Source organism: Bos indicus, chromosome 22 (genome assembly GCF_029378745.1).
Source record: "Bos indicus isolate NIAB-ARS_2022 breed Sahiwal x Tharparkar chromosome 22, NIAB-ARS_B.indTharparkar_mat_pri_1.0, whole genome shotgun sequence".
Classification (NCBI taxonomy): Eukaryota; Metazoa; Chordata; class Mammalia; order Artiodactyla; family Bovidae; genus Bos; species Bos indicus.
Window position 1 is genome coordinate 54313019 of NC_091781.1, and position 23661 is coordinate 54336679.

The window sequence follows — 23661 nt, forward strand, 5'->3', positions numbered from 1 at the left end:
TAAAAAAGGAACGAAGCAGTGATATATGCTATGATGTGGATGAAACTTGGATAAACCTTGAAAACAAGCTAAGTGAGAGAAGTCAGTCTTCTGTGGACTGTACTGCATAATTCCATTTACAGGCAATGTCCATAGGCAATATGCAATATCCATTGGCAATGTCCAGTGGGCAAATTCACAGTTAGAAGGTAGACTAGGGTTGCTTAGGGCTGGGGGTAGGGTGGGGTGGAGAGTGACTGCTAATGGGGTTTCTTATTGGGGTAATGATGATGGTCTGGGTATTAGTGGTGAGAGTTGTACAACTTTGTGAGTATAGTAAAAACTATTGAACTCTATTTTTTAAAAGGGTGAATTTTCTTGAGTTTAAAATGTTACGAACAGTGAGCACCTCCTGCTCTTTGTGGGTACTCCGCAGGTGCCACTGGAAGGCGCTGCTCACCACTTACCTCCTCTCTTGCTCGCATGCCAATACCACGCAGTCTTGGTGCTGTATTTATTGGGTCCATCCCTCTTCACTTGTATTTTTGAGTTCATGGAAATACCTTTTTACCAGTTCTGCTGTTAACTACTGCTCAGAAAATTTTGGTTTTGCTACCTAAGTTGCTCGGTTGGTTTCTATGCAGAGATGTGGAAGAGACTCAAGCACTATGATGTCATTCCCTGCCATCTTTCCAGAAGCCTCTAGGCCTATTCAATTTTATGTTAGTCAGCAGATGTGGGTCACAGGGTCCCAAGTAACAAGAGCCACAGACAGGCTCTTGGGGCCCTGAAGGCTGGGCAGGCTGTGGATTCCCAGGATCTGAGAACTGTGAAAGTACAGGGTTAGACTTGGGGCTGCTGGCTTCCGTCTGGATAGCTTTCAGAAGCGCTAGGGCCATCAAGGCTGGACGGCTGTGTAGACAAGAGGTACACGGATTCCAGTGGTCTAACCCAGCATAGTACCTCCTCTAATACAGTTATCTGAGCCTCACGTATCTATTCACAAAATGAGAACAGGACTGGTGACCTCAGGCATCTGTACATTTGTTAGTTTTTTGATTCACAAACATCTGTGAGGATTACATGACATACACTAGAGGCTCAAGAAATGTGAGCCCTCCCACCCCTGTTCAGTGCTTCCGTGACTGTTTCAACTTTACACAGGAAGCAGAGAACTACTTCCTATGATGCTTTTTGTAACACCAATCAGTTCCAGGGCTCCCAATGGTCACTGCAGGCCATGTCAACTTGCGGTGTGCACAGCAAGGGTGGCAGGTGGGCAGGCTACTGCTGCCACCCTGCCAGTGCCCTGGCCCTCCCTGACTTGAAGGAACCAGTGCCAGCACTGCCCTGGGCTGAATGAGGCAGGTGCAGCCTGGCCTCCCTGGATGTAGCCTCTGTCTGGCTTTGGCACAAAGAGGCTCAGACCTGCTCTCCCAACAGTGTCTGCTCAGCAGCCCTCCTGTGGCCCACCGCACAGCAGGGACACCGCTCCTGCCCTTCTCTAAGGAGTGAATAGCAGACACGTGGTGAGGCCGCAGAGCGGCCCCTACCCGCAGGCAGGGTGTGGACTTACGGTGTGAGCATTGTTGATCTTCTTTACTTCCCACTGGCCCAGCCCGGTGTAGGTCAGCAGGGAGATGGCCCCGTCCGAGCTGCCGCAGGCCAGGATGAGGCCATAGTCGTGGGGAGCCCAGCATACGGAGTTTACTGCAGGGAGGAAGGAGGCACAGTGAGCAGACTTTCATGTCTGAGACTTACTGTTTAACTAAATTTCTTAAAAAAAAAAAAAAAAAGGAAAATCGTAGGGATCACCATGGGGAAAGTTGAAAAACCCATCACCTACTAATATCATCGTCACCATAAACTAAAGCCTATCTTATAGTCTCAGAACAAAGACCAGCACTTAAAATGAATAAACCTTAAAGAAAAAACCAACCCACCAAGCTTACTACCTTGTCTTTGCTGTCCTTGTTGCGCTCTGTGCTGGCTTTAGCCTTAGGACCTTGCCTGCGCTGTGGACAGACCCTCCCGCCGCGGCCCCTGCCCCACCCGCCCGCACTGTACCTGACGAGTCGTGTCCTGTGTGCTCGTGGGTCTTCTCCCAGGTGCCATTCTCCTCTTTCCAGATGATGACTTTCCGGTCGTAGGAGCAGGACGCGAGTATATTGCCATACATGGGGTGGGCCCAGGCCACCTGCCACACAGGACCCTCATGGCTGCAGGCGAGAGGGCCAGAGGCTGTTCAGATGGGCAAAGGAAGGCAGGGCACTCTGCCGGCTGTTCAGATGGGTAAAGGAAGGCAGGGCACTCTGCCGGCTGTTCAGATGGGCAAAAGGAAGGCAGGGCGCTCTGCCGGCTGGTCAGATGGGCAAAAGGAAGGCAGGGTGCTCTGCTGGCCACTACTTTGGACAGAAGTGAATGGCTTCTCAGGAGAGAACTGCTGAAGAATTTCAAAAGGGATAGAGGTGAATAATGTCACTCCAAAAGGGAGTTTCACTGGACAGTGAGGACCCTGAGGCTGAAAGCAAGTCAGCCCCTCTGTCCTGAGCCAGCAGAGCCCTTGAGGAGGCTGTGCTCTTGAGCAGGCAGTAAATGTTTCATCTTAGTACTTTCAACTACTCTTTAACTTTTTCAAAAGGCAGGTCTCTCTCTTCCCTTCCCATCTCTGTGCGTTCACCTGGTCACTACTGTTTGAGCATGTGCCCTGTGCCAGGCTCTGTACTGGGTCTGTTGCTCAGAAGAGAGGGCATCCAGCACACAAGAGGTGGGTAGCACAGAGCAGATGGGACGGGCTCTTTCACACCCATTCCCTACTCACTAGCTGCCTGACTTTGGGTCAGGGCCGTTATCCTCTCTTTGGCTTGGTCTCTTGAGAGAGATGTCAGCGGGACTTCTTTCACATGGTGGTCATGAGGGAAATGTCTGTGATAACTCATTTAAAAGTCTGCAACAGTGCTTGGTAAAAAAAAAAAAGGAAAAAACACAGGTTCGACGCCTGTGTGCTGCTCCCTGCTCATCCATTCACCCGGGGCTGCGGACACTCAAGAGTCCACCTCCCTTAGCTGGGATGATGGTCCAGGCGCAGTCTCCACAAAGGAGCTGCTAATGCAACTCCTGGAGACTCATCGTCCTACAACTAGCATAGTGTTAACTGAGGGAGCAAAGAATGGGGGCACGAATTTACCCTCCAGTCTTTTACGTACTTTGAGCAGAAAGGACCAAGTGACAGTGGACAGTGTGTCCAAGCCAGTACTGGCGGCCAGGCCTCGCCCTGTGAGCTCTCAGCCAGCGGCCGTGGGGCGGGGAAGGCGGCACTGGGCTCCTCAGGCACGCGACTCCTGACACCCACGAGGAGGGGAATGTCTAGGCCTGTCTTCCTAAACGGCTACTGACTTAGCTGTGTTTTCTTTAATCCATTCACAGACATGCAGTGAGTACCCACTTGTCAGGGATTCTTACCCTCTCCTGTGTAGTCTGGTGAAGGCTAAGGTCCCTTCTCAGGATAATCAATAAAATACATAGAGTGAGGATTATACACGAAATCCATTTATACTGAAATCGTCATCAAAAGGTTAAAGAACAATTTATGTTATTAGTGATATATGTGCTTCTTTGTTAATACATTAAGTAACAAACTCCAGTGGCAAGTCTAATACCCATTCTAATTTCACAGGAGCGATGAGCACCAGTGCTTGAGAAAGCTACAACTGTAATGTGATATAAAAAATATCTGTGACTTCTTCTGGTAACAAAGTGACAGGTACTGGGGACTCTCCTGGTGGTCTAGTGGCCAAGACTCCGAGCTCCCACTGCAGGGGGCCTGGGTTCAATCCCTTGTCAGGCAACTAGATCCCACATGCCACAACTAAAGATCTGCATGTCTAAACAAAACAGAAGATCTCAAGTGGCACAACTAAGACCCAGTGAAGACAAATAAATATTAAAAAAAAAGTGACAGGTACCATGCATACTACTGTGATTCCTGGCCTATAGCCGTAATTGAAGCAAATGCTGCACATCAGAGTCACTGAAAATAAAGATGTGATTTTTCCCCTTCCCGAGTTCACCATCCCCTGAATTCTACCCACAGAACCCTTGGAGATTCATGGAACCTGGATTAAGAACACTATCCATCTGAGGTAGTGAACTGAGAGGGAAAAACACAGTGTGGCCACAAAAAAGAAAACTAGGATCTCAAGAATCTCCACAGGGAGAAGGGTAAACCAAACATCTGTAAATACTCACTGAGTACCTGCTGGGGCAAACAGGCCAAACAGTGGGATCCACATAATTACGATTATACTCTGCGTCACTTTAGATCATGTGTGCTGAACGTGTTTAAAAAGGAAAAGAAAAGGTCGTTTCCCACTTTTGAACACAGCAGTAGCCACTAAAGACCTGTGAGCGGACACTGCCCAGGCGGACACTGCCCAGGCCTGGGTCGGGGGTGAGCAGGTGAAGATGGAGGGGTAACCTGACTCTCACCCCAGGGCTGTCTGTGGGCATCTGGGCGGCAGAGGTGGGATTGGCTCCTGGCCCATTAGCCCAGGACGCCTGCTGAGGCAGTCAGGTGGCCGGGACCAGGAATCCTCTCCGCCAGCCACCCCAGGGGCTGTGCTGATCTGGGCTCTCAGCCCTTCCTGCCACGTCTGCGGCTTTGTCCAGGGTCGGGGGCACTTACCCCCTGAGGTCGGCGACGAGGATCTGCCCCCCGTTGCGCACATCGAATATCTTGACGGACCTGTCTGACGAGCAGGTTGCCAGGCGGGTGCCGTAGTAGTCCATCTGGGCGTCATGCTGCAGAGGGAGGACAGGACCTGAGATTAACTGAACCTCAGAGAATCATCACTATCCGGCAGGAACCTAGCTTGGTGACATTCTCACTTCTCTCACAGGCAACTTCCTTCTGAAAGGGACAAGAGAAACCACACCCAGCTGCTTTCAGACCCTTCACAGCACGGGGAAAGGCCTCCCAATCCCCATCGGCAGGGGGGTGTGGGAGGAAAGCTCGCGCAGCTTCTCTCTCCTTCCTCCCGCCCCACTGTGTTGAGGCTTCCTATGCTACCAGGGAGGTTCAGCTCAGTGCCAGAACCCGGGGCTAACACTGACTCAGAGAAGCAGGCCTCTGACCACCAGCGGGCCCCAGTGAGGTCCTCCACAAGGCACATCTAGCCAGGACACAGGGTTCCATTCGGCCATTTAGGCCCCTTCCTCCACCCATGGCCCTGGATCCTCTGTGGACCTTTGTTCCTGGGTTTTTAGCTGACCTTTTCCCCAGTAGTGTGCCCAGGACCCCGAACTCTCCACCCAGCACTTCAGCGTCCTTGTCCATCTGGGCGATGGCTCCTCTGAGTCCACCTGCCTGCTGCCTCGCTGAACTTACTGGCCCTCCCGTTTGCTGGCCCTGCTATTCCAACGGATAACATGTCTTCCTCATTGTACCTTTGGGGTTTCAACTATCAGCTGTCATGCTGTGGTCATCAGGAGCAATTACATCCTTTCAAAGGGAAGCAATTATTCTGTCTGCTTAGACATTCCTTCCTCATCTCTCTACCCAAGGACGACATCCTGATTCCTCTTGGGAAGTCAAGCGTCCCCGCCACTCCAGGTCTTGGCTCCTCAGAAGGCAGGCAGGGCGGTGCTGAGACAGAGCTTCTAGGTAAGTGTGCTTCTGAAGCACTATTCCTGCAGGCTGCCACACACTTTGGGAGGAAGTAGGGCACAGCACCAAGACTCCAATCCTATCTCAAGTTGCCTGCCGTGCAACCTCGGGAAAATGTCCTAATGCCCTGGAACCTTAGTTTCCTTTAAACGGAGCTGATAATGGCCTCAACTTCATGAAGGTTAAACGAGACACTGAAGAAGCAGAATTCAGCCGGGGGTGGGATGTGCCATGAGCATGCAGATGCTCCCCATTACTACCCTGTCTCATCTGTTCCCCAAGATGAACCCGCCCAGAGAGGGGGCACACCCATGGCATTTCCCATCTCAGCTACGAGAAAATCAAGGCTGGCTCAGAAAAGTTAACAGGTTGACGAGGGACCTCACATTGGATCATCTTAAAGTTAACAGATTGATTGGGGACCTCAGATTTGACGGTTTTACCCAGGTGCCACGCTGTCTCCAAAGATGACCACATCCAAGCAACCACTCGGAAGCCCAAAGGCAACAGCTGGAGGGAGGTGGTGAGCGCAGGACGCCTGGGACGCAGTGCTGTGGGCTGACTGACCTGGGTCTTGCTCAGGCTTCCTGCACTCCCTGCCCTGCATGAAGCAGAGTCTGCATCCTTTGCTGGAGACTGTAACCTCTGGACCTTCTCCCACAGCCCGGTCCTCGTACACTAAGCAGGTGTTCACCTCTCAGGACACACCCTGAGTTAATGCTTCTGGTTCAAAGGGCACCGTCTGGCCCGCCGTCTGTGGTGGTCCTACCTGGCTCTGCCTTTTTATTGAGTCATCTTCCTATTTCTTTCCTTCTTTTTTTTTTTGATCACCTCACACAGCAGGCAGAACCTTTCCAACTAGGGATCAAACCTGTGTTCCCTGCATTGGAAGCATAGTCTTATGCTTCCAATGCAGGGAAGACTATGCTTCCAATAAGCCTAAGTCTGGACCACGAGAGAAGTCCTTATTTTTCCTTCTTTAATCCCCTTTTCAATGGGGCTAAGAAGTGACAGCAGGAGGAAGATAGGTGGGAAGACTATTTCAAACCTCTGCACCCACTTCCATCCCATTCCAGAGCCAGTTACTTTTCTGGCCAGGAGACTAAGTACCTTGAGCTGCAAACTGTTTCTGGGTTTCTCCTGACTTCGAGTGATCAGACTGTCACAGCCCTGTCAATTCAGAGGGCCTGCTTGGAGACTGACCATACCCCTGAGGTTACAGCCTGACTGGCAAAGGCTGCAGGGCCACACTGGATTAATAAATCATCAACAGAGATGCCCACGTCCTCAGCATGTGAGGAAGGGCTAAAGGAATACTTACAATCATGTCCTCATGGGAAGTGTCCACAGTGTTAATTACTGACACCTAAAACCAAAGATATTGTTGGTAAATGAACTGATGGTAGTTAGAATGCAATCATTGCATTAAATCCACCACTTTTAAAGTTCTTGATAGCATCTGATCATTCATTCATTCAGTAAAGATTCACTCTAAGTGCCTTCGTTGTGCCAAGCACTGTGCCAGGGACTGGAGATGTAGACCTAGAAAAGAGGTACTTCTTTCCCAGAGAAGTCTGTATGGAAGTAACTCCAACAAGGCAGGATGAATATTTTAATGGGGTTAGTACGGGCTATAGCAGTCTGAGGGGCTGGTGGTGGTGGACAAAAACGGGCTCAGATGAGGAGGAATTTGGCAGGTGGCTTCCCTGGTGGCTCAGACGGTAAAGAATCTGCCTGCAACGCAGGAGACCCGGGTTCGATCCCTGGACCAGGGAAGATACTCTGGAGAAGGGCATGGCAACCCACTCCAGTATTCTAGCCTGGACAATTCCATGGACAGAGGAGCTGCGGCCTATAGTCCATAGAGTTGCAAAGAGTTGGACAAGACTCGAGTGACCAACACATGGGAAAAAAAGTACAGTCCAAGCAGAGGGAATAACATGAGCAAAGATGGGGGTAGTGGCACAGGAGGTCCTGGCTACGTGTGGGGGTGAAGAGGGACTCCGAGGGGCTACAGCTGGACTATGGAGCAGCCTTCCTCAGGGACAGAGCCTCTGATGTTCCAGGCAGTTTTCTGCATAACAGGATTTTCACCTGAAGACTTTGATTGACTGATTCAATTGATTCTCTTGAGGCTGCTCCCTGGTTCACCACCTGTGACAGAGTCCAGTTCGCAGGGCTGGCTGGAGTACAGTTACCACACCTTCATATCCATTCTCTGAGGCTCAGCTCAAATTATGACCACACCCCGCCCCCAACACCGGGGCTTGAAGATTCCCAGATGTCCTGACTGGCCAGACTCCTCTGAATATCAACGCTGAATGTCTACACTTCAGACGCTTCCTTCTCCCAACTAGAAGGCGAGCTCCCCAGAGCCAGGGCTGGTGTCATCGACAGTTCTGCATCCTCTCACATCACCCAGCAGTGTTTTGCAACCAGAAGGAACTCAGTGACTATCTGCTGAATGAATAAGTCAATGAACAAAAATGGACAATTTGACTATGTTCCACCACTAGTCTCTCAAAACTCTTGGGATAGAAGAGAGACTGAAAAGGAGGTTTCAGACTGGAAACGATACTCTTCTTACCGTCTCCCCCATTTCTTTTCCCAGCACGAGTCCTGCAGGTTTAAAACCTGACCCGACTTTTCAGAAAGGAGAACGCCGGGAGAGGATGGTTGCAAAGCAGTGCAAAAGGGGCGCATCAAGCAAACGCAATTTCTCTCATCAAAGCCTAGACGCCCGGCAAAGCAGGCCCCCACGATCCGCAAAGGCAAGAAAGGAAGAGAAAGAGAAGCATACCTGCAGCAAGCTGCCTGGGCTATAAAGTGCTTTCATGTGTGCACTAGGAAAGCCAAAGGGCAGAGTTCACAGGAGCTGACTGAGGATATGAAGCCCAGAGAAAGGAAAACACCTGCTCCAGGGCTAGTCAAAAGTGGCGCTGGGAGAAGAGCCCCCACCTGCTATTAGTAATGCCTACCCCACAAAGCTTTCCACCCCACTAGGGTGCCTATCCAGGCGTCACATCCAGTTGCCTAAGTTAATGGCCCGATGCTGAGTACACAAGAAGATAACTTCCTGGTAGTTTCATACTAGTTCATCAGAGAACCCTGCAGATTACCAGCCTTTATTTTGAACCCACTTTCTGTCACCAACCAGGACTGATGAATAAGTGCGTGGTGTTTTTTTTTTTTTTTTTTTTAAGCTACTTAAAAAAAAAAAGTTCATCCTTCCGAGCACCTCAAGTTGTCTGGTCTTCACTGGGTAGTAAAAGACAGCCCTCAAAATAAGTCACCTCTTCAGAACTGCTGAGTTAAAAACTCAGTTTTAACAAAAGCTGAATGTCACGGCATAAGGACCCCAACTCTACTCAGTACCTACTCAGTAAGAGGCCAAGAAAAAACCCCAAGAAACTTAAAACCCAGTCTCCTGCAGAGCAAGGACCAAACCCAGCGTCCTGACTTGTGGGCTCACCCAGCTTTCCTCAAAAACCTAGGCACAGACATTTCCCCGAGAACACTGGCTTAACGGAATCGACTGCACGGGGCTGTGGGCAGGCTGAGATTAGGAACAATGCTTGGAACCCGCTAAGGGCTCAGAATACAGCGGCTCCTACGGTGTTTAGGATTTTGTTTTCCATTGTTGCGGGAGGAGAAGGAAAGGAAGGAGCAGGAGACGCGGCAGCTAGGCTGTCCGCAGAGTTCTGAGAGGTTCGCGGCCTCCCTCTGACCACCCCCCAGAGCCACCCCACTTCAAATCCGAAGCGGTGCGGGAGAACTGTACGGCCCCAGAATGGGGCTTGAACTTCAGCGCGGCGAGGACCCGGGAGGGCCGCGACCCCGACCCCAACACTTACCATGGTTGTAGCAGCAGCAGCGACTTCAGGACTCAGACGTGGCAAGACCCGGCGTCGCTTCGGAACAGCTCACTTCCGGCGTCGGGCTGGAAGCCCGTCGGGTCCCGACGCGGAGCCTCCGGGCAGCAGCAAGCTCCACTCGCACAAACGTTCCGTCCTCTTCTGAGCGCCACGGCTCCTCCCCTTCTCCGTGCGTAGCGCGCGAGACCAGAGCGGGGTGGGACTCTCGTTTCCATGGCGACCCAGACCCGGGACTTGTAATCTGAAGCTTTAGCCCGTCTTCCCTCGCGACCCAACCCTTCCCTTTTCCTGAGAGCCCACACAGGAAAAAAAGGGACTCCTAAGGAACGTTTCTGGAGAAGGCAATGGCACCCGACTCCAGTACTCTTGTCTGGAAAATCCATGGACAGAGGCGCCTGGTAGGCTGCAGTCCATGGGGTCGCTAAGAGTCGGAAACGACTGAGCGACTTCACTTTCACTTTTCACTTTTATGCATTGGAGAAGGAAATGGCCACCCACTCCAGTGTTCTTGGCTGGAGAATCCCAGGGACGGGGGAGCCTGGTGGGCTGCCGTCTATGGGGTCGCACAGAGTCGGACACAACTGAAGCGACTTAGCAGTAAGGAACGTTTCTGCGGTTCTGGGTGCGACGGGCCTTACAATGAACATTTTAGGATGATTAATTTGGGGGTAGTGGCCAGAATGGTCCTTGTTCTTCCTTGTTAGTGTCTCCTCAGGACCCAAGCTGGGACCAGGGGCAAAGAAGCCTAGCAAATAAGCCCCTTGCCAGGAGCTGAGCCTGTCTCTCTTCCTGCCCTCTCCAAGCCGGAGGATCCATGCCTCCGAAACTGCCTTTTCCATCACGGCTCTGGGACCCTGTGAATCTGGCCCACCGGCTAGATGCCCCAGGCAAGGAGGGATCTCAGCTCGACTCCTACAGCTAGAGCCCAGGACCCAATCGCCAGTTTCCCCAACCCTTAGGTCCCTGGCTTCTCACCTGCACAGCGAGAATGCTGTAGCTGGACAGAGCCCCTGGTGGGGGTTGCCCTCAGCCTCACATGGTCTGGCAACCCTGAGCTTCTCATGGCTTTTTAGAACTTCAGTGACCCAGGATGGAACCTAGACTCCCCTTGGATGAGTCAGAATCCCTGTTTCCTCTCTTGAAACTGGAGGGAAGTGTCCTAGCAGAAGATGGTTCCTGCTGGAGGGATAATGTTAAGACCCAGAGAGTGTGACAGGCCATCAAGGAGCTGGGAGAGGGGGCCGGAGAGTGGGGTCTTACAGAACTCAGGGCTGGACCTGCAGATTGCAACTCACACTCCACTCCCACCCCAGCTTTCAAGACCTCCAATTTCCCTCTAATGGGAAAATATTCCAGAGGTTTGAGGACTGGTGTTTATGATGGAAAAAAAATGTTGCAGGGAGCAAAGGGGGAGGGGCTCTTGGGTCTCCTGTTGTTCCAGGGACAGGCCCTGATCTTAGATCTGTAGATGATTCTCTGAGCGATAAAATCATGTCGCTTCTTTCTGAGCCCGACTTTCCTTGAGTATAAGATGAGGACAATGACACACCAGATATAAACGCAATGCATGGGGCATAAGGAACTCCCTAGTGTTGGCACTGCAGTTGGAGAGACTGAGGATTTGGGAGAAACGGTGCAACTGTATCCTATTCATTAAGGTATTTGCTGGTGGAACTGAAGTTTTGAGTGCCGACCCTGGCATCAAGATTGCCAGGTATCAATACTGTATCTCCTGCTTACTAGGTGGGCACACCCTTCACCTCTCTGAACTGCTGTCTCTTCTTCTGTTAGGTGGAAACTGTAATAAAACCTCTACAAGGTTGATGCTGGGAGTAAATGGACTTTGGATGCGAAACTGGGTTTGGGTTTGGAAGCTGACTGGGCCTGTGGTGCTTGTTCTGGGAGTCCCCTGAGAAGAGCTGGGATTGTGTGTGCGTGTGTGTGCACGTGGGACCCTCAGCTTTTGAACCAACACTGGACTGTCTCTTGACCTGGGCACGTTCCTGTTCTTTGCTAATGTTCACCAGAGGTGTGCAAAGCTCAGACTCTTAGTGAGCCAGGCTCCCTTCTGCATCCCCCTGTCCCCAGGAGGGGATGATACCTACATCCTTTGTCCATATCTCCCATCACCTCCCTCTGGTTAATCCCAGACCCCAAGTCAGGCCACTGTTAGCTTTCCTTCCTTGGTGCCCCTAGAACCTGAATCTCTACCTCTTTGTCCTCCCGAGGTCTCTTCCCCCAAAAGTCTGGCCGTCTGGGCTTGTCAGCTATTCCTCATGGAGGTTTAATGACTCACGGAACACTGAACTTGCCTCCCTCAAATGGTACAGGAAGGCATGACTCAGTGGAAGGAGAGAGACTGCCCCGGCCCTGTGCACCCTCAGGCAAACTGCCTTTCCCTTCCAGGCACTCAGTTTCCCTCTGAGTTCAAGTCCACGGAGGGCGGGGACCCAGCCATCCCGCGGAAAAAGGCCTTGTGATGTGTACTGTGTCTACATTTCCACGTGTGCATTTATTGTTATTGCTCAGTATAGTGTTGAAAAGGCAGACAAATCCCATTAGTTACAAAGAGCACAAGCCAGAGATACAGAGAAATCGAGAGTGTACAATAAGAGCACAGTCACTTCCCAGCCCCGATTGTCCCAGAGCCCCCCAGAGCCCGGGCAGCTCAGGAAGCTGGAGGCGGCACCATTTCCTTGCTTACTCTGGTATAAAATATGTGCACACAAGAGTTAGCAAAGTGTGGCGACCGACCCTCCCGAGAGGAAAGGTCGGGAGGGAGAGCACCACAGGCGTTACAAGACTTGGGGGAGCCGAGATGGGCGGTCCCAAAGCAGCCTTAAATATCTTGTTTTCATTGGAGGGGGTGATGGCTGATGCCCAGGGCTTGGGATTCCCCCTCCCCTACTTGGGCAGACAGGATCTTTATGTCAAAATCAGGAGAGCTCGCTTTGGGACTTGAGAAAGACCTGGGGATTTTCCGCTATTGTTTGATTTTGGCCTTGGCTCTGGAGGACCCAAAAACCTTCAGAGAAATGCAGCCCGTCCCATCCTCTCCCCACACCTTCTAATGGTGGGATCTTGGGGCCCCTTGGAGAGAGTCTGGGGCTGGGAGGCATGTCACAGTGTACTGATCTGACAGCCTCCTGCAAGTAGAGCAAGAACCACTAGGGGGAGTCAGGGTGGTGAGACGGTCCAGGCAAGAAACGGCTACATCCCGGAGGACCTATCACGGACCTGCTGAAAACTGTCAATAAAGAGCAAGGGGTGACCCCCTCCCCACAAAAACAGCTCAGGAAAAGGAGCCAGGAATAAACATTTCTCCATGAGGAGAATTGGCAAGTGGGGTACACGTTCTGGTAGCTCTGAGTCTGGGAGAGAACCTTCTATCTCACCTGGACTGGGGCGGATGGAGGGTCCACCCCATCACAGGCAAGGTGGGTGATTTGGGGGCCCACACTGATATTGGGTGGGGGCTCAGTGGCCTCTCCTGACAACACCCTGGCTCAGGGGACAGGTGAGATGATGGGAGGAGTATCAGGCTTCCCTCAAGAGCTAGGATGCCCTTCTTATTTCTCCTTAAAGGGCTATTTAGTGAGCCGGAGTGGACAGTGCTTACAATGGCAGCATGACGTTTGCACCTGTGATGAAAGGGCCCAATATTTGGGGTGAGAGGAGGGCAGAAGGATGCAGGACTTGGCAACATTTTAAATTTACTTGGAAGAATAGACGTGAGAGAATAACCAGGAAATTTTGCTTAAAAAAAAAAAAAGCACGAAGGGTATTTGTCCCACCACATAATAAAAACATCATATAAAGTGACAATAATCAAAACTAGGTGGCTGGTCAGATGAGACACCCTGATGAGGAAACAGAGGGGAAATTCTAGAAATAGACGCAAGTCTCTCTAAGCTGCCAGCGTGTGGGAAAGGGGCGATTTCAATGTGGTAGAAGGGTGGCTGTTCAATCACTGGGCTGCCTGGGCTGAGACAGGCCCAGGATCCTCGCCCCACCGTAGTCACCGCCGTTGGTCTGTGCTCAGAAGCAGGGATCCCTCTTTCTTGTCCGCTCTCTGCTCTGGTTGGGACATGGGCACAAGGGGCCATGGGACGGGGGGTGGGGGCTGGTGGGAGCAACCCAGGCTGCTGCTGAGTTAGGAAGGAAAGTCTTCAGTTTCCTCCCTGTCCACCTCCAAAGGTGGGTGGCTCACTGAATGGGCCCCCTGCTCGTCCCTCACCTGTGGAGGGGTAGACAAATTGGTGAGCTTAGACCTCAGAACCGAGTCTGCTACCTCCTTCTGGAACCTGTCCAGAGAGCAGACAGGAATCTAAGAGGATGGTGCAGTCCCTGACCAGTTAAAAAAAAAGTATATATTACAGAGTGTATAGTCACTGTGTTCTGTTTGATGTTGTTTTTTGCCTTTTTTTTTTTTAAGACCACAGACATTTCAGAACCACACTGCAGGAGTAGGAAGAGTCAGCAATCGAAAGCATCACCATTGCATAGTATTAAATGAACAGAGATGGTGAGTTCTTTATTTACAATTATTGTCTAGATTAAAAAAATTCATAAAAACAGATGAATGGTCATAAATTATTTACCCCCTAATGGGGTGAACTGCCAAACGTACCCCATGCTGCTAGATATAGGACGCCGAGTGCAAGCTTTATGTACTACAGTGAGTTCTGACAAACCAGTCATTTCCTCTGTGTGTGGGTGCAAGTGTGAGGGTGAGGGTATGAGTGTGTATGTGTGTGTGGGCATCCATCATTCCTGACAAGAAAAGACCAGCACCGACATGGGGGCAGTCTAACTTCCATGGCTCCCTATTCTCCCTGGAGCTGAGCCCCGCTCTGGGAGACCCCTCCTGCTTCCCTTGCGTCCTGGCTGAAAATGAGCAGGAGGCCTCATGTGCAAGCCGGGCTTTCCTGGCGTCATGGAATGAGGTCATGGACACACGGTGGGAACACAGGGGGAGATGGAGAACCTCAAAAAAGGAAACTACAAAAAACAACAGAGACGAAAAAAACACACCACGTTCCAAAGCTGCCCCAGGTTCTACAGGAGCAGGTCTTTCTCGAAGGAGAGCAGTGGGCGGTGTGGGCGGTGTTGGTCTTGGAATCCAATAAACACGTCTGAGGGCTGGTCACCCCTTCAGGGGACGCAGTTCCCTCTGCTGGCTACATTCAGAGATGCTGCTTCTCGACATTCAGGAGATGCTCTTGCTCAAAAAAGGTCCTCCTTCCAGGAAGGTCTTGCTAGGTGGGATGGGCTGTCTTGGGATCCCAAACCCTCGGGTTTCTCCACAGCCGTCCAGACACATGCCCTCCCAGCTGACTATGGCTCTTTTCCCGAGTGGCTCTCAATCTTGTTTGTGGAAGAATTCTCTGGGCCTGGAGAAGGGAAGGGCCCGGGCTGACACAGAGCAACCGTGGGAAGGGTCAGTATGAAGAATGCATTTTGCAAGCGAGGCGGGAAGCGTTTTGGTTTTCCTTGAAGCATGGGACATCATCGGTCATGGTATTCAAAATGTCTTTTGCACTGTACAAGTTTATGGAAAAAGATCGTATGCTGAAAAGTCTCAAAGCAAACTTTGTATTCAATACAAAAGTTCTTTTATGAAAAAAGCTGATACCCACAAAGTGCTTAGCAGTTAAGAGGCTGACATACAATTAAATAAGCTCTTATTAAGTGGGATTACTAGTGCTGTTATTGTCTCAGGGGCGGGGGAGAAATAACCACCTTTTCTCACCTGTGATACTGCAGGGTTTCAGAATGGCTTTCTGTCTGGGAAAGCAAGACTTGCTGTTCAAAGGCTACAGTATATATTGTGACTACAGGAAGACGATTTGGTTTAAAAAAAATCACACTGAATACATCTCAATATACACATCATAAGGTTCTTTCGGATCTAAGTAGTGCAGAGCAAAAGGCTATTCTTCTTCAAAAATAAAAATAAAAGCAGCAAGCCTTAAGATCCTCATCCAATCGGCCATCAGCACATTTGCTGCAATCTATGAGGAAATAAGCCTCTAAATTACTAACTGAAAAGAAAATCAACACAACAGCATTTATAATATTGCCGCACTACCTCAGTCTCTGCACAGACAGCGCCAGAGAGAACCTCTGTCGGAAGTGCTCTCAGTAAACTCAAGTGAGTTTCATTGAGAGAAAGTCTTCACTCAGTGCTTGCGGACCCCGCGGCCCTGCGGCCGGCCGGCCATCAGTGCGTGGAGCCCACGAGGACTTCTCTCCGCCTCCCGCTTTGTCTACCGAGCGCGCTGATGGACCCCTCGGGATGGATACCCGCTCACACTTGACTCCTGCCTCCCACGGTAGTGACATTATCGAACGGAAATAGCAGGCAAAAGAAAATCAGAGCATGGCTATCGTAAAACATCGAGGGGTGCAATCCAGGGAGGTGTCTGCCAGGCTGAGCTGTTTTTACAGCATCTCAGCCCCCAGTGTTCTTAAACCATACAAATAGCCGAAGACGTTATCTACAGGTTTGTAAACAAATTACATTCTTCTTTTAGGACATAAATAAGTTAAAATAGAGCAATTTAAGCGGAAACAAGGCAACATGCCGGCAAAAAAATTTTATATATCCATGTATATATATTTATATATATATATGTCTACCTATCTATATGGACGCATACAGTCTCAGAGAAGTATACGTTGATATAGATACAAAGAAATGGATATAACCTTGTGAGTGTCTGAAGTTCTTCGGTTCCATTGGTGCAAATTTACCAGGCGAGTTAAGCTCTGCAATTTCAAAAAGTTGTGAAATTAACCTGTACAACTGAGACCATGCTATGCAAGCATCTCAAAAACTTCACAGACCAGTGGATTGGATAAATAGTCTCAGAAAAGAGTCTGTTTTGCAGTTCCCGCCTAAGAAAAGAAACAAAACAAAACAAAACAAAACCCCTCCCCAACCCCCCAAAAACCAAACCAGGGGAGGACCGGAAGTATGCAGTACATTCATGCAGGGATGTGGCTGGCGCTGGGCAGGGGGCATGGTTGGTCCATGTCAGGCGGGAGCCAGGAAGGGCTAGTTCTGGGAAAACCCCCGCTCACTCCCTTAAGCCCCGCTCCCCACGAGATCCCGCCCTCGCCTCAAGGTGAAAAAGAGTTCAAACAGCATCGCAGCCAGAAAAAAAAAGGGTCTGCTGGGTGGAATCGGTGTTCTCGCCAGTATTTTTTTGTTGGTTTTTGTTTTTTTTTCCTGCTGTTGCTCGCTGCTGCTTGGGTCAGTCAGGTGCCTGGATGGGTGGCTGCCCGGGTAGGGGGTGGGTGTGGTGTGGCGGCGGGGTTGGGGTGGGGGGGTTCCTCAGCTAAAGCGACGTCTCCAGGCTGTGGATGGGGCTCCCTGGACTTGAAGAGGTAGCTGATTTGCTTGTGTCGGTCGTCAGGTTGATCCCGCTGTCGATGGCGCTGTTGTTTTTGTTGAGCGACGAGGGCGGGCTCGAGTTCTGCTTGAGCGCGGCATCTTCTTCCAGGTCGGTGTCGTCGATGAGGGGGATGTGGGGCTGCGAATCTTCGATCCGGAACTCAGGATGAGCCATGAAGTTATGGATGGAGGTTCGAGACTCAGGCTTTTCTAGACCTTCATAGAGAGAGCTACGAAACGCCTTCACGACGCGGATCTGCAAGGGAAGGGCGGGGGTGAGGCGCACCACCGGGCGGGCGGTGGTCAAGCTCTGGGGGTCGGGGGTGGGCTCAGGGGAGGGGGGTGGGGAGGCAGAGGGGGCGGGGCACAGCCGGCGGCTGGAATCCACGGGACGGGAGCCGGAAGAATGGAGGAGGGAGGGGGCTCAGGTTATGTGCATCCGAGAGGTCTTTTTTGTTTGTTTGATTTTAATTGATCGGTTTGGGGACAGACTACAGTATTAGCACAGAAGGAAGGAAGCCCCGCCGTAGAGACGACGGGGAACAGTGGTTAGAGGAAGCTTAGTCCACTCCATTGGGCACCCAGACCTAGTGAGAGACTGAGCCTTGTTAACTGGAAAGCAGAGCTTCGACCATGCAGAAGGGTAGCGGGGCCAGGTGGGAATCAAGGAGGAAGAAGGAGAGGCTATTTGTTAAAAAAAAAAAAAAAAGAAGAATTCATCTTAGAAAAACCACACACCGTTAAGGAACCACACGACATGGAACAGATAACGCGTCACACACACAAAAGGAACAGAGAGGACAGATGGCTGGGTGAGCCGGGATGAGAGGGGGGACACATGAGGGCCAAACAGAGAAGGGGACATCGAACCAAAGCAGCAAAGCAAACCGAAGCCAACTCAGGGCTTTCTGGGGTGCAGCAGAGGCAGCCAGAAAGCGCAGAGGAGCCGGCGGCCGATGACATTCGGGGCTCGGGAGCATGCTGCGGTGGGGGGACGGGAACCACACGGCACACACAGACAGACACACGGCTACACTTGGAAGCCTGCACAATGTGAACGGAGGTCGTTTGTACCCAACGCTTCTTTCCTTCATGCATTTGGGAGGTAAACACTCGAGTATAGACTCAAAGCTCTGGCCAGTCATTGGAGTTGGCTTTGGGGTCCCTGATTTCCTGGTTTTTTTTTTTTCCCTCTTTCTTTATTTGTGCTTTGAAAACACAAAACCCCAAAATGAGGCCAGAATCAGAGGGGCCGACTCAGCCCCTGGGTAGGATGCTAAGAGGGTTCGGAACTAAGCCACAGAACAGCCAAGATCTTTTATTGTCTGGGTCTCAGTTGGAAGCTGGGTTCCCTGCTGAACGGAAGGAGGCCGGACACGGAGGCGTCCGGACCAGCGGACAGAACAGTGGACACGGAGTCAGGAAGGCCCGAGTCTGCGTCTCGGCTCCCCCACTTCTGGCGCCTTGACTGCAGGCGAGCCAGGCCACCAGGCTGGCAGCCCCGTCCCGCCTCACAGAGGGCACAGGAACGGAACCCTCGCTTTGAAGAGAGGGTCCCGTCCCTGAACTCCTGGGAGGGGAGCCCTGCCTGCCATAGTGAGGGGCCGAAGGGACAAAAGCGCCTCCTCCTCTCTTCCCAGCCCCCACTCAGAGCAGAGCCAGCAGGCGGAGGGAAAAACAGGCATCGATGATGCCTCGGGGGAGCAGACCCTCAGCAGAGGAGGTAGGGGTGCTGACCCGGAGAGCTCGGCCTTCCTGCCCCACATCACAGGCCTGGGGGTGGGGGGCAGAGGACCGGACAGGGTGGGTGTGGGAAGGCCCTCGCAATCCCGGGATTTGTGGCACTAAACCCAGGTTGGTGGGGTGCGTGGCGGGAAAGCCCTGTCCATGGAAGTGATTTTTCATGATGACTGTGGCTGATGGTTTTAAGTGTCACAGCTCAGGGTTTACTCGACTATTGCAGAGAGGAGTCTTTGCAAAGCACATCATAAGCTCCTCTGCCTTCTAATTTAGAGAACACAGAGAATTTAAGTTTGTCAGTGAGCCCTCTTGGTATTATGTAAGACTCCAAAGTTTTGATTTTTTTTTTTTAATTTTTCTCCTCTGCTGCCAGCCATCACTTACTAGTTCTGACTCTTCCTCATCTTCTCAAAACCACCTCTGTCTCTGGTCCTTCTTATGTGCTGTTGGGCTGGGGATTCTGGGGAAATCTGCCTGGTGGGATCCTGCTTTCAATAAGGCGTTGGGTGCTAAGCAAGAGCCAGACACCATGTGCTAGCACTGGCCCTCCGTGATGGCCATGTGGCTGTTCAGAGACGTCCTTCTCCCTGGACACCCTATCTGTGGCCTGTAGAGATTATGCAGTATTCTGACCTCCTGATAACTGGGCCATTACTCCCTTGGTTAAGTGAAAACAACAAAAAAGATGTTGTAGGCCTCAGTCTTCCCAACTGTAAAAGGGGGACACTAATGACCACTGTAGCTGCTCAGCCCCGTGCCCAGAGTGTTCGGAGGCTGAGCTGCAATGAGACGGCAGCCGGGGAGCGCCTGGTGGAGGAGGGGGGATGGTGGCAGGACCCTGTCGTGTGACTGACAACGCGGAGGGGACGACACACAATGAGATGCAGGCCCCTCGCCCTCCCCCTGGAATGGAGACGACAGAAAGAATGGACTGCTCTGGACAAAGACTGTGGGGACAAGACTTTCCGGGACACCCCGCCACGGCCGTTTCAAGTCTCCACTGCGGATCTCTCGCGGCTGAAATGGAAAACAGTATGGGAAGAAAAAAAGCTCTTCCGTCTCCCCTTCCCTGCCTGCCCTGGGGATGGGCCTGTGCTGGCGTGAGCCGCCCTGGGACGTGGGGTGAGGGGGGAAGAGAGGAAGGGTCTGGGGTCTTCAGGTGTTTTGGTTTCATCAGCACACGGGGCGGGGAGGCGGGGTGCTCTAAGGGGGGTGCACAGGTCCCGGTCTGGGGTGGGTTGGACATACTCGAATGTTTACCCGGCTTCAAGGAAGCCAAGAGTCTGGGGTTGATTCACATTCATTTCAGGCTCAAGGTTAAAGACTCACAACCTCTTTTAATTTCACTCTCTCTTGCTGAACTCTGTGTCCAGGGTTCTCTAGCCCTCTAGGGAAACAAACACATGGAATATTCAGACAGCGGAGAGGTCTGGCTCCCCCCCACCACCAACCAGAAGCAAGCCATTTCCTCGCCAACCCAAGTTGCACTAAATTAGTTACCAGGATACTAATGAGAGCTCTGGCTTCCTTTCCTTCTCTTCTCCATATCCCGCCTAAGAGACACAGACTCCTCATCCTAGTGGTCCTCTGAACCTGGAATCTGCAGGGGGCTGGGAGGGGGCATGCCCTCTCTAGACTGGGAAGGCATGGGGAAAGTGGCCCGTCTGGGGTTAGGAGTCTGATGCTCTGGGCCTGGTTGGTTTGAAGGAACAGGAACTTCACTCATGAACATGGAGCATGCTACGAACTTGCTGAATATGAAGACGGCCTGAGATGGGTTAGGAATTTGTGGGAGTAAGAGAGAGAGGAGCCGTGGAGGTTGGCCTCAGATCCTAGAGCTGAAAGCTAACTCTTCCTGATCGCTGATGGGAGGACACCCCCACCCCAGTCGCTGCCAGGCTGATGGAAATCTCAAGAGGAGGAATGGCTTCCCTGGCTCCCTGGCCCCCAGAGCACTGGCTGCTTTTCACTGGATGTGGCTGTGGGCGTGGGCACTGGTTCCACGGTGGAAACTCAACCTCTGTGGGCTTGTCTGGCAAGTGGTGTGGGTGGTGGGTAAAACGCGGGACTCTGGAGTCAGATCTCTTGTCACTTACGTGCTGTGTGATCTTGGCCAAGTCAGGCCACTTCTCTGAGCCTCAGAGACTTGCTCACTTAAATGGAGGTATTGGCAGATCCTCCGTCTTTGCATTTCAGTTGTGAGGTACATGTGGAGTGGAGGATGTGGGCAAGTGCTTTGGAAAATGGTGGGTTAGGCTCAAGTATCAGGGGCGTGCCATTAAGTTTCTAGGTGAAAAACTCGCTTTTGAGTGAATCGGAAGAGGAAAGCGAGGTCGTGGGCCAGAGTCTCCTTCTGATCATTTGAATGTCAGTCTGACCACACTCTCCGGTCACTGCAGGGCATCTGTCTGCTGGGGCCCCTCTGTCTCACAGTGGTGCTGGGGGAGGGACATGGGACTTGCTGGGGGTGTTCCAGAAGTCAGCTTCACAGACACAGCCCTTCCCTAGGTCTCTGTGGTCACTTCTGATAGCCCAGGGGACCGTGGTTGGACTCCTTCCAAGATTGGATGGTGTCACCGACTCAATGGACATGAGTCTGAGCAAAATCCGGGAGGTGGTGAAGGACAGGAAAGCCTGGGGTGCTGCAGTCCGTGGGGTCGCAAAGAGTCGGACACGACTGAGCGACTGAACAGCAACAAAGGTACAGAAAGCCCAGGTGTTCTTTGCCTCAGCAGGCAGCCCTCCTTTACCCAGAGTCCTGGGAGGGAGATCCTGCTCGGCGGAGGCAGGGGCAGCCCATGTCTCCATCCACCCCATGTGGGGCCCTGCTTCCTGGCCACCTGCTTCACAACCTGTGCCAAGAAAGCCTCTGGGCTTCTGGAGGGAACTGCCTGGTACCCAGAGGGCTCCTGGAGTCCCTGGAGACCAGAGGCGGCGACATGGCTATAGAAACTATTCAAGCAAAGGAGAAACTAAGGGGTATATGTTTAGAGTTCACGTCATGACTATGTTGACCCAAATCTGTGTGTTGAGACCACAAAGGCTTTGATCCCTTTTGGAACAAGTACCCTCGTGCAGGGGGATGCTCAGGCTCTTTTTGGAGACCTGATGCCCAAGAAAAGGTCCTAGTAGGACCCAGAGTCACAGGCTGGATTCTGCAATCACAGGTAGGAATGCAAGATCCCTAAGGAGGCGTGATGCCTGGAGAGATGCAGGATGGTGCTTGGGCAAGGGAGTCATGCTTAAGAAGCCCCTTTAGGGTCCTCTGAGAAAATGACGGGTCATGGGCAAGACCTGTAGGCTCCTTCTCAAATGCTGTTCCAAAGCTGGGTCACCTCATGGGATAAAGGGATCAACTTGGCCTGAAAGGAAGCTGCCTTAGAGAAAGGGAGCGAAAGGCAGGTGGAGATGGGCATTTCTCTGAAGGAAGAGTGTTGAGAACCAATTGGCCCAGGACTAGCCTTACTGAGTGGTTTTATAAAGAACAGAAGAAAGGACTCGAGACGACTGCGCTCTTTCCTCGAGACCGTGAGAGCTAAGATGTGAGGTCGAACAAGGGAGAGGCTGCGGGGTGGCCAGGAGCGCAGTGAGCTCTGTGCTGGCCAGGACGAGTGGGGCCCCACGCTTCAAGAAAGAGACCGAGCCAGGGAGGACAAAGGACTGGACCTGGAGATGACCTCCTGGGAGTCAGACCAGCTGGAGGGATGCAGGAGGGATGTGGGAACGGAGAGAAAGGGACTCTTCCCCACTGGCTGTCCAGCCCCGAGCACTTCTGGTCTCCATGCTTGGAGGTAGGAGGCACCGCTGAGCAAGGCCACGGCTTAGCTGATGTGGGAGTAAGGCCGATGGGTGCGGGCCTCCTGCTGAGGAGGGGCCTCTCTGGTGTGAAGGGAGAAGAGGGTGGGATCAAAGTGCCTCCTGCCCAGAGAGAGCCTGGCACTGACTTCCGGTGACAAGGCCTCCTGGAAACGAGGCTCAGGCACCATCTGCTCAAACGGCCCCACTTCACCTTGGCTCCTCTGGTTTCCCCATCGCTGTGTTTTCATGCTGATGAACCAGTACAGGGTTTTGCCACGTTTCTGCATGCCTCCTGTCATCTCACATACCTGGTGGGACTGTACCCACGGAAGGGTTCATGGGACGCACCACCAACAGCGCCCTGTGACTTGTGCCTCCTGCCTGAGGGCTCGGGCAGCATCGTGCCCACCCAGCACATGGTCCTTTCTTGCCTGGTGGCAGAGGATGTGTGTTTGGGTCTTCTGTGCTTAGAAGAGGACAGAGGTCCCTTATAAACTACAAGAGATGAGGCCTGGAGTCTCATGAAAGAAGCCCGAGGGCTGGGAGTGAGCACACAGCTGGGAGAGAGGGGACCAGACTACAGCTCCCCCATTGTTTGGGAGGGGCTGACTAGAGACCAGGGAAGGGAGGCAGGTGGTAAACAGAATCTTCTCATGCCCTCTGGGGCCCGAGGCCATTAGGGGGTTCAGAAAGATCTAGACAAGGCCAGAGATGAGTGACCTTGGGCGGAAGCCACGGTATAAGGAGATGAGCTCGTGGGAGGAGTTCAGAGTCCTAGGCTGCCCCTTTGATGAGGAAGGAGGAAGCTGAGGCTTGGACCAGGTCCACAAGCCTGCCGGCAGCCAGCCCAGATAAGACCCCGCCGGGTCAAGGGGAATGGGGTCAGGAGCCTTGACCCTTCCAGGGAGGGCTCAGGCCTTCACTGTGCTCCAAGCCCTGCTGCAGGGAGAAGAGTATACGAGGCAGCCGGGGCTGTCAGAGGCACAGGGCAGAGGATGGAGGGTCTGCACGACGGGGCACAGGGCCTCGGGCTGCGATCCCCGTGGGGGCCTGGGTCCCCTGACCGACTGTGATCCCTAACCTCCAGTGCGCCCTCTGGGTGGGTCTCGCTGTGGCCGACCGTGACCCCGAGAGCCTTTTCTCCCTTGACCCACAGTGACCCTCGGCCTGACTTTGACTGCAAGATTGTGATCTGCTGGCCAACT

General features: G+C 52.3%; 2 protein-coding genes across 16 annotated transcripts in view; both read right to left on the bottom strand.

Annotated features, from left to right (window-relative positions):
• SEC13 (SEC13 homolog, nuclear pore and COPII coat complex component) overlaps positions 1-9634 on the bottom strand; it is a 35259-nt gene extending 25625 nt beyond the window's left edge. Inside the window, exons 1-5 of the mRNA XM_019984909.2 lie at positions 9499-9634; positions 6966-7010; positions 4664-4779; positions 2047-2198; positions 1556-1689 (exon numbers count right to left, since the gene is read on the bottom strand). Of these exons, the coding sequence (XP_019840468.1) occupies positions 1556-1689; positions 2047-2198; positions 4664-4779; positions 6966-7010; positions 9499-9501 (450 nt within the window). The 5' untranslated portion in view covers positions 9502-9634. The remainder of the gene's footprint in view (positions 1-1555; positions 1690-2046; positions 2199-4663; positions 4780-6965; positions 7011-9498) is intronic.
• Positions 9635-14027: 4393 nt separating this feature from the next.
• Positions 14028-23661, bottom strand: part of ATP2B2 (ATPase plasma membrane Ca2+ transporting 2) — a 378716-nt gene continuing 369082 nt past the window's right edge. For 12 of the 15 annotated variants that reach the window (XM_070776843.1, XM_070776841.1, XM_070776840.1 and 9 more), the window contains one exon: positions 14028-17174. In XM_070776843.1, coding sequence (XP_070632944.1) covers positions 16863-17174 — 312 coding nt within the window. In that variant the 3' untranslated portion in view covers positions 14028-16862. Of the gene's footprint in view, positions 17175-19990; positions 20046-23661 lie in introns of all 15 variants that reach the window. The other 3 variants (XM_070776845.1, XM_070776844.1, XM_070776842.1) reach the window with 1 other exon arrangement.